This window comes from Gavialis gangeticus, unplaced genomic scaffold (assembly GCF_001723915.1).
Source record: "Gavialis gangeticus isolate Ggan-Ray unplaced genomic scaffold, GavGan_comp1, whole genome shotgun sequence".
Taxonomy (NCBI): domain Eukaryota; kingdom Metazoa; phylum Chordata; order Crocodylia; family Gavialidae; genus Gavialis; species Gavialis gangeticus.
This window is the reverse complement of record NW_017729034.1, coordinates 72,772,916-72,787,996: the sequence shown is the minus strand read 5'-3', so window position 1 is coordinate 72,787,996 and position 15,081 is coordinate 72,772,916. Positions and strand designations below refer to the sequence as shown.

At 39.0% G+C, this 15,081-nt stretch overlaps 1 protein-coding gene across 2 annotated transcripts in view; it reads right to left on the bottom strand.

Moving 5' to 3' along the window:
* The window catches only part of SERAC1 (serine active site containing 1), an 85,574-nt gene that overhangs the window by 13,861 nt on the left and 56,632 nt on the right, over nucleotides 1-15,081 (bottom strand). The window contains exons 14-18 of one of the 2 annotated variants that reach the window (XR_002099412.1): nucleotides 13,363-13,463; nucleotides 10,609-10,706; nucleotides 9,533-9,715; nucleotides 6,994-7,137; nucleotides 4,252-4,680 (exon numbers count right to left, since the gene is read on the bottom strand). Coding sequence is in view for 1 of the 2 variants with exons in the window: in XM_019527182.1 (XP_019382727.1) it covers nucleotides 4,544-4,680; nucleotides 6,994-7,137; nucleotides 9,533-9,715; nucleotides 10,609-10,706; nucleotides 13,363-13,463 (663 nt within the window). In the remaining variant the exon portion in view is untranslated. Of the gene's footprint in view, nucleotides 1-1,896; nucleotides 4,681-6,993; nucleotides 7,138-9,532; nucleotides 9,716-10,608; nucleotides 10,707-13,362; nucleotides 13,464-15,081 lie in introns of those variants that run through there. The other variant, XM_019527182.1, reaches the window with a different exon arrangement.

The window sequence follows — 15,081 nt, the reverse complement described above, 5'->3', positions numbered from 1 at the left end:
GGTTTGGGGGAGACACTGTTTCCCCTAGCGCCCCCTGGCATAACAAGGAATAATGGACACAAATTATTGGAGAGTAGGTTTAGATTAGACGTCCGCAAGAACTACTTCACAGTTAGGGCAGCTAGGAGCTGGAACCAACTTCCAAGGGAAGTGGTGCTGGCTCCTACCCTGGGGGTCTTTAAGAAGAGGCTTGATGCCTACCTGGCTGGACTCACTTGAGTCCAGTTTTTCTCCTGCCCAGGCAGGGGGTTGGATTTGAAGACCTACAAGGTCCCTTCCGACCCTACTTCTATGATTCTATAATAATTAAACCTGCACTCTCATTAGTAAGTACTAACTTTTACATTTGTATCTACTGTTTTCATATTCCCTTCAGTGTCTTTTTGCCCGTTATTCCATTTTAGTTTTTTTTTTTATCTTTCTTACTGGGTCACCCAGTGGTCAGGAGGCCCTTTTCTCTCCTACTGCTTTTCAGCACCATAACTTACTATAGTTTAACATAACTACGGGCTAGCACAACTGGAATTCTTACATGTAGTACTACAGCTATTTACTGTGCATGTTAGGTCAACAATGAGAACTAATTCCAAGTTGCAACCCAGGGATCAACAAATGGCCAAGTCAGCACATAGGCTGAGTTGAATACTTCTTCCTCTAATGTACAGGATTCCCTGCTGACATTTTGTGAATGCTGTGGTAACTATGAAATTATAAACTAAATGACATAAAGAATCATAAAGCCATAAAACAAGCATATTGACAGTTCCATTTAAGCTAGATAAACTACCCAAATTGCAGTCTCAGGAGGAGACCTGCAAACATGCTTAAAAGCCCCATTCAGAGAAGAAATTCAAAACTGCATTAAAATAAAGTATTTTTGTAAGTAAGTGCCAAAGTTGTAAATAGGGAAGAGATTGTCCAGCAGTCAGCAAGCAGGCAAAAAGCATCTGTCAACTAGCCACACATCTGCTGAATTCCCACCGGCGGAAAAGTGCAGGTGTTTTGGGTAAAGGCCAAGTTTGAGTCCTGTGCAGCTCAGAAAAAATAAGTCACTATTTTAGATTGGCATGAAATACAGTGGCCACTTCTAAAGTTAACAGTAAAGCACAGTTTCTTACTCTTCAGTTTGGAAAGAAGGTGGTTGAGGGGGGATATGACAGAGGCCTTTAGAATGACAGGTGTGGACCAAATGAATAGGGAACAGTTGTTCACCAAGTCCCAGAATACTACAATTATTGGGCACACACTGAAATGACTAAGTGACAAGTTTAAAGAATTTTTTTATGTAACATATAGTTAACTTGTAGAATTCATTGCTGCAGGAGGTGGTGGATGCAGACAGCACAGCCAGGTTCAAAAAGCAACTGAATAAATGCATGGATGATAGATCTATAAATGGCTGTTGAATAGAACAGTTGGGGATACTTCCTCTGGCATCTCTAAACCAAAAATGGTGGATGCCTGGTAGAGTACTGAGTAAGGAATAGATTATTCTAGAGAGACCCAGTTTGGTGCTTTCCCCGTACAGCATGTACTCCTGCCACTGTCAAAAACAGGATACCAGGCTAGATGGACCACTGGCCTGACCCAGTCCACTTATGTTTTTAAATTCTTAGTTGGTAAGAGGGTGAGAGAAGAGAAGCACAAGACTGGATTTAATACAGAGCAGCTCCACTAGTCCTGACAAAATCAAAACCCAGTCCAAAACTGACATTGGAAAATAATACAGCTTTCCAAAACATTTAAGATTTGGTCGAGTTCCACACCTTTATGCCTTTGGAGCTCTTAGCACTCCTGTTCTCACCTTATACACCACAAACAAAGGGCAATAATAATAAAACAGCTAATTACTGAACACAAGACACTTATCAAAATTTAGCAAACAAATGTTCCCACTCAGCAGGTCACTTGCAATTTATTTAATACATATTTTCACTATATATATAGTAAATTACTTTCTTTAAAAAAACATGTTATTACCATCTCCCAAATACAACATTACTGAATAACTCAAGCCTATTATTAAGTTAAAAGGTTATATATTTATTCATTCAGCAGTTATAGAAAAATGAGAGTTCTTCAAGAATTCCAGTTACAATAGCCAATACAAAAGGATTTACCGTACAAAGCATTACCATAGAATCTCATTGATCCGAATCCCTCTTAGCTAAAAAAGTTTACTTCTCAGAAATGGATAATGTTATACTCCACATGTTTTACAATGTTCAGTTCTCAAGTCTGTCCAAATCTTGGGTATCCAAACTAATTCCATATGGCCCAGGTCTGTTCTTAACAAATAAGAACTCTACTGTATTTATATTCTGAAGTTTAAGAGACAGCATCAGCAGAATATGTTTCTTTAAACATTGTTTTGGGCCTGTTTCAGTCTGAAATGCTCCCCTGAAAACACATAGGGCTTCAGGTCAAAAATGGTGCCAGGCCTTCTGTGCTGCTCTGGATCCTGAACCTGACAGTGCAAGTCTGGCTGGCTGAGGCTAAGCTTCAGAAACTGCTCTTCCCAGCTCTGTGTCCTCCTAGATCAGGATGTTCTAATATGGGAATGTCAAAGGTGGTTTCAGCAGACAGAATTTTTATACTAAGCTCCCATGGGACTTCTGAGGTGCATTTCAACTTGTTTTGATTTTGTGGCTTTTTACCATCGTAACTGTATGATCAGGAAGATTCGTCCCACAAAAGAGAGCTATTAAGTGATTCCCTAAACAGTCTCTGGTGGTTCCCTTACCAACATCAGCCAAGGATTCCGTTAGCAAAGGGCTGCCTAGAAGCCTGCAGCCTACTCAGGTGTTTGGTTTGGGAGAGGCTGAAGATCAGAAGGGTTAGTGGAAGATCTGTGGCTGCAAACTTCAACACAGCTTTGTTAAATCAAGGCCATAGCCAGGCTGCTCTTAATTTTGTTTGGATTCTTTTATGGCTTAAAGATAGGTGGCTGAATACTGGCAGTCTTGTTCTTAATTACATTTATTTCTCATCAGTGATATTAACTGTGTCATCATGACATTGATCCAAAACACTCAGGGCAAAAACAGTCCACACAATATATACAAGACAATGCTGCTGGTTTTCTACATGAAGTAAATAACTTCACACAGGCCTCCACAAGTGCAAAATATTTTGCTTTGAAGTCCTCAGTGTTTCTGATTAGAGCTCTGGGAATGTCCGTATTTTTTCCTGCCTTACTGATATGCTCTCCCTCCTCCACAAAGTCTCCTGTCATAGCTACCATCTTGTCAAGGACTGCATAAATGTCTTGCTCCAATAGAGCTTTTCCAGCACTATTCTTTAAATCAGCTAAAAAGCTCCCTACTGAACATCCGAGCCAATGCCTCCAGGGATTAAGTACACTGCTTTCTCAGCGTCCCTAAATTAGGCAGCCAGAAGTTAACACGTGCATCTCCTATCCTAGATCTTTTATTTGAAAGAGCAAAAGGCCTCCCCTTGACCCAGCCAACACAAACTAAGCTGAAATAAAACAGTCTCACATTAGGTCAATTTTTCTATTATCTAGAAGTTCAACAGCGGATATGATTAAAATAGAACTGTGCAAGACTTTTTTTTTTTTTTTTTTTTTTAAACAAAACTAGATTAAGCTCCCATTGTCTCCTTCCCACAGGATACCATGCCAAAGATCAGATTAGGTGATGATATCTCCTCCTCAGGCAGGAAACAGTACTGGACTTGCTAACACTTCTCAGCCCATGAAACAAAAAGGCAAGTAGAACAACCATATTGTAACTGGTTATCAATCAAAATACTATCTTGAAGAACACAAGGCTCCTGTGGACATTGACTTAAGGGAACACAGTTGAGGGAAAATAAATATCTGTCTTTACATATAATTACATATAATTTACATAATTTAGGCAATTGGATGCAGCTATAAATGTTAAATCTGTTATTTGATAAGTGGGATTTATTAAAAAAGAAAGTTTAAAAAATATTCTGAATCAAGCAATCAGGGATATTCCCTCTACATTTTGTTTTAATACCTAACCATGAACAGAAGATGTGTACTTCAAGATAGCTGCTTGTTTGCCAACCCAATAATCATCTTCTGGGTTAACTGTTTTTGATTCTCTGTACAGGATTTTTATCCAGGAAGTATAGTTATTTCAGTCAAAAGAGCCAGGACCCTCATAACAACCTCTCCAGCTGGGAAGATACATCCTTCACAGCTCACCAAATCATGTTCCACAGAAATAGCTACAAAATACTTGAAACTTCCTCTTCCACTGTATCTCCATCCTCCGCTGGCCAAACAATTATATAAAATTATATAGAGGCATGTTGACAAGCAAAATGAATCAAAGCTGATTCTCACCTTTTAATGCCAGACTTACAGGACTGTGGATTGGTGCACATTTATTTGGAACAAATTTCAGCCATAAGTAGTGCAGACCTATGCAGATATGCTGAAAGCCACACTGAGATCATATTTTATTAATAATATAATGTCTTTGCAATTCTCAGCTTCTCAGAAGTTTCAGAGAAAAGATTTTGCTATGTGTGCACACATGGCAAAGAATTAGCTTCCAAGTTCTCTTGCAAGTGCATCCTGAATGAACTTTAAAGTCCGCTGGTACAGGAAAGCATCCTTCTTCTTTGGCTTACAAATGTTTAGATGATTGACAGCCACTGGAATTAGATCTCCTATACCTAAATCTGGACCAAGAAAAAGAAAAAACACTCAGAGTTCAACAAAAGAGAGCATCTAGATTTAAAAAAAAAACCTCTTGCACTAGTGGTTGCTTTTCCAGAAGCAGTCAGCTCTTCTCTGTTGTTTAATTATTTTTCCTGAGAATAGGTTATGTTTTTAATGGACCAAAAACATTTTAAACATGCTGCCATATTAACCAAGTATGACTTCAAAGGGATCAAGGATCTGTGTAGGCAAACACTATTGCTAGGACCTGCTGAAGGATCACAACTTCTGCTTCTCTACTGAGCCAGTTAGCAGTACCCACTTTACAATGTAATCAGGGCTGTACTGAAGTGAATGGGAGTTTCACCATTGGTTTCAAAGCAGCCCAGGATGTAACCCACAGTGGGTGTGTCTACACATGTGATTTAATGCCCATTTTAATGGGCGTTAAAATGTCACAAAAACTGTGCTCTTTAGCTAATGCACATGAAAATAGACTGATGAACCTTCTTCTAGTTCCTCATGATGGAGGGCATTTTTACACACACAAGCGTCACAGCGCCTGGCACTTTGCAGCACTGGATGCTTTTCATTGCTTGCAGTTGTAAAAGTGGCAAAATACGCATCAGTGCTGTGAAAATGGTGTAGCGTGCTTTTGAACTAAAACACATAAAAAGATGTTTTGGTTCAAAAGTGCACCACTGCCATTTTCTGCACACTGACACACATTTCACTTTTTATACAACTGCACTCGGCGCAGCACAGTTCACATCAGCTCGTGTGCAGAGCAGACTTAATTAATCAAGTCTGCTCCGAAGCAGTGGATCTCAGCACATTGCAGGACAGAAGGGTATGTGTATAAATGCCCGGAGGTACTATATTTAATGCTCATTAACTAAAGCACATTAAATGAGCATATAGATGCACCCAGTATCTGCATTTCAAAAGTATCTAATGGAATGTGGAAGGCTTCACCAATTGTCAAACTTGTTCAACTTTACCATAATCAAATAAAATCTTTATAAAAATATTTTGATATGAAGATTAAAACTAGGGTGATTTACACTTAAATATTCAAAACAGCATAAAGGCACGTTCCCTATGATGGCATAAACTCCTATAAATGGTGCTCCATTTCCAATTCCTTATTTACACTGAAACTAGTTAAGACACATAGGTTTCCTCACAGCTCTCACTTCTAGGTCATGCTGAGGTTGGCAATTTAATTCTATTTGCAAGTGCTTGAATTTTCAGAGAAATTCTTCATTGTGCCTGAAGCTTCTTCTTGTACATGAAAGGCCACTAGAGTGGTAGAGTGGGTGTGTGAGAAAGCAAGCATTGCTTGTCAGCATAACCACTGAACAAACTGAGTACCACTACGTGTGGGAACAGTGTAAGGAGTGCTGAAATTTCTAAGTGCTACTTCAAAAAAAGGAGAGCACTCTGCTAGCATCATATATACAACTCTTGCCATCCTGCTCTACACAACTCCTCATGCCCTGATTGTTTCTGTATTTTGTTTTTTTCTGGTTTAACACTCTAATTTTCAGGCTTCATTTAAAATATATATATCAATAATATTTTGGCAAGTAAACAGGTAAGAATCAATCCTTGCAAAAAATCTCACTAGGCAAGTCAATCGTGTATGGGAAACCCCCAAGCCATGAAGTAACATTTGAAATCTCCAACTCTGGACTACAACAAGTTCTATATGCTGATCATAAATTATATAGAGGGTTTATATATACACAAACCCTGCATTTTTTGCCTTTTCACACACCAGCAAAAATATGCAAGTCAAGATTTCAGGATTATGAATTAATTTTCAACACACAACTGCTTCAGCATACATCTTCTGACTGACGAAGGACGCGGATGTAGAACAGGTAGAAAAATATATTTGTGTACAATTACTTTGGTCAGTATTTGCCAATTTTCTTTCCTGTTTTTAGGGTGGCTACAGCTGGGCTTTTCTGTTGGCTAGTGAAAATATTCACATGTCCATATTAGGCTGTAGGAGCTTTAATCAGAAGAACAGATGAGAAATATAAGAGCAAGGCCTGTTTTCCTTTAGTAAGTATGCACTGTTCAAATGTGAAAAATGTAAGAGAGATGCCTTCAGATACATGCATAATTCCCTTCGACTTCAACAGGAGGGGCACACATGTATAGATACAGGAATGTAACCAAGTTAAAAAACTTGTGAAAACTTTGGAAAAGCCACCATCAACAACTTTTCACATAATATCCTATTAAATATCTTTCCAACTACTACTATGATAGCATCCTTCCCTACAGCAAAACACAAAACAGCAAATAGTTATTTGACATACTTGCTGATTCCACTGGTACCACGTGTAGTTTTATCATGCTCCCTATGTGTGTAGGTAAAGTTTCTGCAAAACTCAACACTGGAAACTTTTTATCCTTGGCAAATGAGAGAAAGTCATCATTCAGTTCTTTAAGGGCAGGAGAGTCTGAAGAAAAATGGAAAATAAATATCGCAGTATGTGTGAACTCAGTCTCAGAACTGAAACTTATCTACACTAATCATGTAAGGAATAATTTTTGGCAAAATTATAACCTCAAATAAAAAGAGCAGCACATCTGTTGTAAGACCCTGTGTTCAATTTAACAGGAAACTGGCTTATGCAACTCTATCATTTGATCCTACACTTCCATAGCAGATAAAGTATCAGAGAATCATCAGAATAGGACAGGAAGGGACCTCAGGAGGTTAATCTGGTTTGTGCCTTTGTCCTAAGGAAAGTTCCTGCCCAAATCATTCCTAACAGATCTTTATATTCTTCTTCCAGCGATGGACATTCCCCAACTCCCTAATGATTCCAGTGCTTAATTAGAATTTTTTTCCGTACCACTTAACCTAAATCTCACTTTTTAAATTAAATTTAATTTACTTCTTGTCTTATTGCTAGTGAACATAGTGAGTCATTCATAACTTTCCTCTTTGCAGCAACCTTTCATATATTTTAAGGCTGTTATGACACTCCATGACAAAACTAGAAACAGTAGTCCACCCAAGTCCTTAGTGTGAGAATGGAAGAACTGTTTCATGTATCTTACATATGAGCCTACTGTTTATATATCCTAGCATGATGTTGTCCTTTTTTGCATAAGTATGACCCACTGCAAGCACAGTACCTCATATACTTTGTGTGGCACTACAACACTGAGATCTTTTTCTGGAGAACTGCTGCCTAACACAGTTGAGAATGACTGGCATTTATTTGTGCAGTCACTTATTTCTACCTAACTGTCATACTTTGCACTTGTCCATATTGAATTTCATTCCATCTACTTCAAGGATTTTTTTTTTCTCCCTACAATTTGTCAAGCTCATTTTGAATTCCAATCCTGTTCTCCAAGTGCCTGCAACCTTTCTTGACTTGGTATCATCTGCAAATTTAATGAGTGTCCTCTTTATTTCATTATCCAAGTCACTAATGAAAACACCGACTAGTACCAGGCCCAGATGAACCCCACTTGATACATCCTTCCCATTGAAAGTGAGACACTGACATCTACTCTTTGAATATGTCGACCAGTCACATAGTAACCTCTCCCTTTTTTCCATCTGGAGTTAGACTATATTTTCTAAACTGCTTTAAAGGATGTCACAGAGACAAATGTGAGACAGATGCATCACATCTACTGTTTCTCCACTATCCACAAGACCTGTTACCCTGCCACAGAAAGAAACTGAGTTGACATGACAAATCCAATCTGGCTGTTATTTATACCCTTGTTATCTTTTAGATATTTATCTATTTATCAATAGATTTAATGTTTGGTTATTCTCATATCTTTAAACAGAATGGAACTGAGCGATCTATAACTCCTTGATTCTCTCTTTTCCTCCTTTTAAAAAGTTGGGGTTAAGTTTGCCCTTTTCCTATCTTTTCCAGCCATATTCCACATTCTCTATTCTACACTAGTCTGAGTTCTTACCCCTCTTCAGTGATGCTAATTGTGTTAACCATCTGATTACAGTTAACCTTTCAAGTGAAGGTTTAAGAAAAAAAACCTTGAACATTTTGGCTTTCTAGGTATCACCTGTTCTTAGCATCTTTTCCTTATTGTGTAGTTGACCAATTTGTCCTTGTACTTCTCCTTACTACCAATGTAAATATAAAATCTTTTCTTGTTTCTCTTCATGTCTCCTGCTATTTGTATCTTATTTCCTGCTTTGGCCTTTCTGATTTTGGCCTTACCCCTTTATATTCAGACTTAGTAATTTGACCTAGATTTTAGTTTTTGTTCAATTCCTCCTTGAGTTCCAGGTCCTTGAATAACTTGTGATTTAACCACCTTGGTCTCTTCCTACTTTTTCTACCTTTCCTTCACATTGGAAAAGCTTGTGCATATCTCCTAATTATTATTCTCTTAAGAAACTGACAATGCTCGTGAATTCTTCATTCACTTACCACTGTTTCCAAGGGAATCTTATCTACCAATTATTTTAGTTTACTGAAGTCTGATTTCTTGAAGTCCACTGCCTTTATTCTTCTGTTCTCCCTCCTTTTTTTCCCCCCTCAAGATTCATTTTGCCATCTCTGTCACCTAAGTTACCTTCCACACTCAGATTCTCAACTAGTTCCTTCATCTTGGTGAGGTATACTACACAGGAGTAACATACTCCACCGTTACATGTCTAAACAGTTTAGCCTACTCTTCTGTAAATTTGACCTTAGTTCTCCCTTCCCCCAATCAGATGCAGCAGATGTTTAATCCATGTAACAGACAGTCCTAAAGATAAGAAGAGATGTTGCTGTTTTTATCTATGAACTTTCAGAGATAACAAAAATCAGCAACATGTCATGCTGCTGGTAAGAGTTAAGAAAGTAAACATACCTTTACTGAGTTCCTTAACCTCTGCAGAAGGAAAGAGAAGGTATCTAGCATTTATTGAGTATTCAGCCAGTCGAGACCCATGATGAGGTACACTATAAAATATAATGCCTCGGGTATTGTTTACAATTTTATCCATTTCTGGGTTCTTGGAAGCATCTACCAGCATCTTTTTGACTAGAAGACCTAGCAACAAAAGAAATTCACTCATGCAGGGAAGTAAATCACTGTTAGAATAATGAACATATATTAAATATGAGGCAGGCAACAATATTCCTGCCTCAGTTAATTAGCTTTCTAGTTTGTAAAGTCTGTAAGAATATGCAGCAAGCTGTAAGAAAGCAGAAAAAGTAAAATGTCAATATATTGTGTCAATCCTGTACTCCAGACTTACTCACTGAGCTTTAAATGGCACTAGAGACATGTTATAAAACTGATACAAGGGGAATTTGCCTGTCAGTTCTCAATTTCATGATTAATTTATCGTTTCAGCTAAATTGTTTGGCGATTATTTGTGCTGTTAACCAATACAAGTAAACACCAGAGCTCATTAATGAAGTGTGTGCGTTATGCAGTATAAGACATTACGAAAATATCAGCTCAGTTCTCCATTTTCAAATGAGCAGTTGCAAATATCTAGGGCAGGGGTGTCAAAAATGCATCCCATAGGCTGAATCTGGCCCACAGAGCCCTCTCATTCAGCTGTCAAAGTTGACCCATAGGCAGTACATGGGGCATGCTAGATAGCCCCATGTGCTGCCCACTCCAGACTGTATCAGCTCCATGCTAGATCCAGCAGCACATCCTGGAGTGGGGAGCTCTGGAGAAGCTGGAGCAGGACCACGCTACATGCAGTATCCACTCCAGGACATGTATGGATCAAACATGTGGAGGATGGTCTCTGGGTCCAATTTGGCCTGTAGACTGGCTCCATGCCACTCACACAGCCCACAAGGCCTTGCCACACCTGATCTAGGGCAACCAAACTTGTTTCAAATGTGGCTATCTGACTAATTTAACTGCTCATTTTAAAAAATAATCATGGATAATAAATAGCTGATCTATGCCAATGTACTTACCTCCCATGCTATGGGACACCCATACCAAAGGTCTTTCTCCAATACCAGCAGCTCTAAGCTTTTTGATAAGCTCATTGCTTCTATAAGCAATAGATTTCCTGCAGAAAAATAGGATGGAAGTATAAATATAGTATAAGCAGGAGGAAAGTGAACATAATAAAGGGCAACTTCAGACTGGAATGAAGTTTCAGTGCATCAGTACTGTGATAAAGGGAGTTAGGCACAACTTATGTCAGCTACTGGCCTCACTCAACTGCCATCATCCTCACTGGGAATTGAGTACTGTACAATGAAAACCATGCAGGACTGTTTCCAAGGAACTGGAACTGAGATAATTTTCTAGCAATAACTACATTTTGATTTTGCCTTACAAAAATTTTCTTTCAGCTTTAGTTTAGCGGTAAACGTCTTGTTAGGTGTTAGGACTTCAAACATTTTTGTTCACTTTATAATAATAAAAATAATTCCTTATTCACTTTATGAAAGTGACAGAGCATAAGAAATGCTACCCTCTCTAGAAGGAAAATATACATAAATGTGAGACAAGGTAATACTTTGCTAAGTGTGCATGAAGTTTGGGGCAATGCAATGACAAAAGTCAGTCAAGGTGTGAACAGATAAACAATTACACTGTTTTAAAGGAATGATTTACTACATTTCAGCTGAATCTGCTCTGTTTTGTTTCTCTACTTCTAACTCACCTAAGAAGAAACCAAACTTGGGCAGCGTGTTCTAGAATTAAACAGTTGGGTAAGTTACTATGGTTTAGCTTCATTCACTGAAGGACAGGAGCAAACAGATAAAACAGAGCAGATAAAATGTAAATCCCCCCCCACATTAAAACAGTGTAAATGTTGGTCTGTCCAGGCCCTCTGCATAATTTACCTAGAGTTATTAAAAAAAATAAAATAAATGATACTTTGTCCTTTTCAAAGAATAATACTTTACAAGAATGCCAAAGCATCAACTCCATTTTAAACATGGATAAACTGAGGTACAGAAATGGTGAACTACTTGCTTAATATTAACAAGACTGTGACAAAGCAGGAAAAAAACCTGTGTTTTCCAATTCCCAGTACTGTACTTTACAGCATAACATCCATTTTCCTTACAGTAGAGGCAGGTTAAACACAGAAGACAAGATAAGGTGAGAGTTTGGAGTATTAAATAAGCAATGGTAACATCAGGATACTGGAGATGCTGCTGTGCACAAAGATCTAAATTACAGCTACATTTAAAAAGTCCTATCCCATCAATTCTCAGCATGGACAGTAAAGTTCACATTGGTACAGCACACATGAAAGGATACCCAAATATGCCTTTTTAGCTGAACACAAAGCTTTAAGATTGCTGTGGGGACTGGATCTTTTTGAAAAGCAAATTCAAAAGGGCATTTGGGAATTAACAACTCTATGGGGACTCGAAATATTGTCCTATGAGTCCACAACACTTCTATGACAGCTTTGTAAATTCTTTTTTAAAAAGTCAGCTAGCATAGCTATGAAGGGTAATGGAAGGGCTAGGTTTTGACTGTTGATACACTTTAGCAACCCCTTTCATCCCTTTTGTTTTTTAACATTCACATGGAGCTGTTAAATATTCAAATACTGCATACTCTAGTGATCTTTCTGAACTCAGTTTGCTGCATTTTATCAAAGCAACAGAAATTACTACACAAATAGACATTTTATTTCCTTTTACTTACTTCCCTAACTTCTTACACAATGGGCTGAATTTTTTTCCATGATGTATGTAAAGCAAAATTCTCCCTTAAGCTCTGATCCTGCAAACACTTTCCTGAACATAAAAACTTCAGAAACATAAACACAAATAAACACTTATACAGATGTTTATCTATAAAAACACCCAAGCACTCCCAGCTAAGGATATGGAACTGTGCACCTACTTAAAGTTCTGTACATACATAACTGGCTTAAAGGATTAGGACAAGGACCTGATCCAGAGCCCAGTCATCTCTATAGAAAGAAAAGAAATTTTGAGGCTAGGGACAAAAGTTAGACATAAACCAGTAAAACTGATTGGAAACCAGTTCAAAATCTGCAACATAACAAGTTCAGTACACATAAACTACTTTAAAAGTGGCCAAAACTGTTTTAAGATAAACCTGGATGGATCTAGTATCAGAATGAACTGTTTTAGTTTAAATTGGTTTACTGAACTTCTATCCCAGATCCCCTCCAGATTCAAGTTAACTTTCAGTCCACCAGAATCCTTAGCCTGAGTCTGTGTTAAGATTTTTTTTTCTTTTAGAAAACAAGCAGTCAAATTGGAGGTGATGTTCCAAATAAGGTGTATGCCAGAGATTCTCAATGCTCGTGGTCAGAAATACTTCTGGCAGGAGTACATACCTACATTACAGTAGGATGTGGTATTTTCTACTTTATGTCCAAAGCTGCTATGTATTTTATTCACCATAGTGATCTCTTTCCAGGGATTTACAGCTCTTGAAAAAAATTGTATTCCTATTTTCAGTCGGCAGATAGTCTAAGTAGAACACAGTCTTCCACAGTACTTCTGGAGGACTGTTTAAGTTAATGGAACACCCCCTCCTCTTTAATTCTCCCCCCCACATATTATATCTAGATAATATGTTGTCAACTATGTGGAGTTTGAAAACAAATAAGACCACTCCTGACTGGATGATCCCATAGCTTTCATAGCTTCTCCCCTTTCATAGCATCACTTTCATAGCTTCTCCCCTTCTCCCCAAATTATATGCGCTCCATTTGTTACCTGTGTGCCTCAACAGGGCATTTTGCTTTCCAGTCGCTCACATGGGTGTCATACTCCACAGACACAATTCTTAGGGCAGGGCAGTCTGAAGCCAGCCATGTCTAAATTAGATACAAAAAGCAAATAAAGGAAAATTAATGCATTCAAAATCCAGCAACTGGTTCCCAAACAACAAATCAAGGCTAGCAATCCATTGAAACCTGACAGTTACTTTGAAGGAAAAGAAAAGGAAAATACAGAGTTATGTTTAGGAAACTGTGTAAAATGACTTCTTTCTGAAAATATTTGCTACTAGTGTGCCTCTTCACAGCTGATTATTTACAACGACAAAAATAAGTTTTGCTACTGTTAGCACATCACAGCCAACAAGGCTAGTGGAGAATGAGCTGGATTCTATTTGACTCTTACATTATTGATAGAAGGATCTACCAAGTTCTGATTGCAGAAGCAATTACTTGAAATAGCCTAAAAGATACCCAGATTTTAAAGATCTGAGGCTGCATTTGTAGAACAGGAAGGAACAGAAACCACTTTTTGAGTTTCAAATTGGAGCACTTCTTAAAAATCGTGTAAGTGCTTTATAAACAAATGACACAAAGCTGACTTCAGTGGAACATCAGAGATTATTTTTAGTGCTGGGGTGATATCAGGGATGATTTCTGCCAGTCAATGATGCTCCTAACACCTCTTTGTGGCAGAATATTATTATTGTATTACAGGCAGGTAGGTGAAGGAAGTAGTGCAAAGCCCTGAAGGGAGTAATTGTCAGATGGCTTCACAATTCTGGTATTCGTGGTGCTCTCCTGTATAATTGCTGGAAATCACTGAGAATGGAACCTCACACTATCAATTTTTACAGAGCTACTTTTCTGATTACACTATGCAAAAGGAACAACAATAAATTAGATGGAAGCATGGACTGATAAAGATAACTATCAAACTGTAAGCCTCAGCTAATTAACAGCATGTTTATTTATAAAAATACAGTATGCACTTATTAAAAAGTCTGTGGTTTTACAGACAATTTCTCAAGATGCGAGTGGCATACTAAAAAGAGAGAATTAGGGTGCACCGATAAAGATTCTTTTGGCCAATACCAATGGCCGATTATTAACCAGCCATATCAGCCAATACCGAGTTGATATGCAGCCTGGCAACTTGGAGAGAAGTATCCTACTGGAAGTCTGTGAGGGGGAAGGGATGGAGGGAAGGGGTATGGACAGAGGCAGATCAAGGCTCCCATGATGAAGGAGGGAATGGGGTGGGGGCAGGGACAGGGCATGAGGCAGAGCTGCAGGCGGCTTGTCTAGGAGATGTAGGGGGTTGGGACCCCTGGGGGGGGTGGCTCCCTGTCACTGTCTACACCCCTGAGGGAGGCGTGGGGGGCATGTGCCCCCCTGGATTTGTGCATGGGGCAAAGGTGGGCTCCCCGCTGCAGACTAAGGGCCAGGAGCACTGGCCTCTTCCCGGAGTGGGGGCTAGGCCAGGCTGCACTCTGTAGGTAGGAGCGAGGCAAGCAGTGGCAGCGCTGGGATGGAGGACTACAGGGTGTCTATGGCAAATTGTGGGGTGGCCATAACCCACCCCAGAGCACCCCCTTAGTACCACCACTGCTACGTGCCTCAAGCACAGCCCCTGGCCCCGAGCCCACAGAAGGCACCCTGCCCTCACCCCATGCACAAATCTGGCCCCCCCATGCCTCCCCCAGAAGTGCGCACA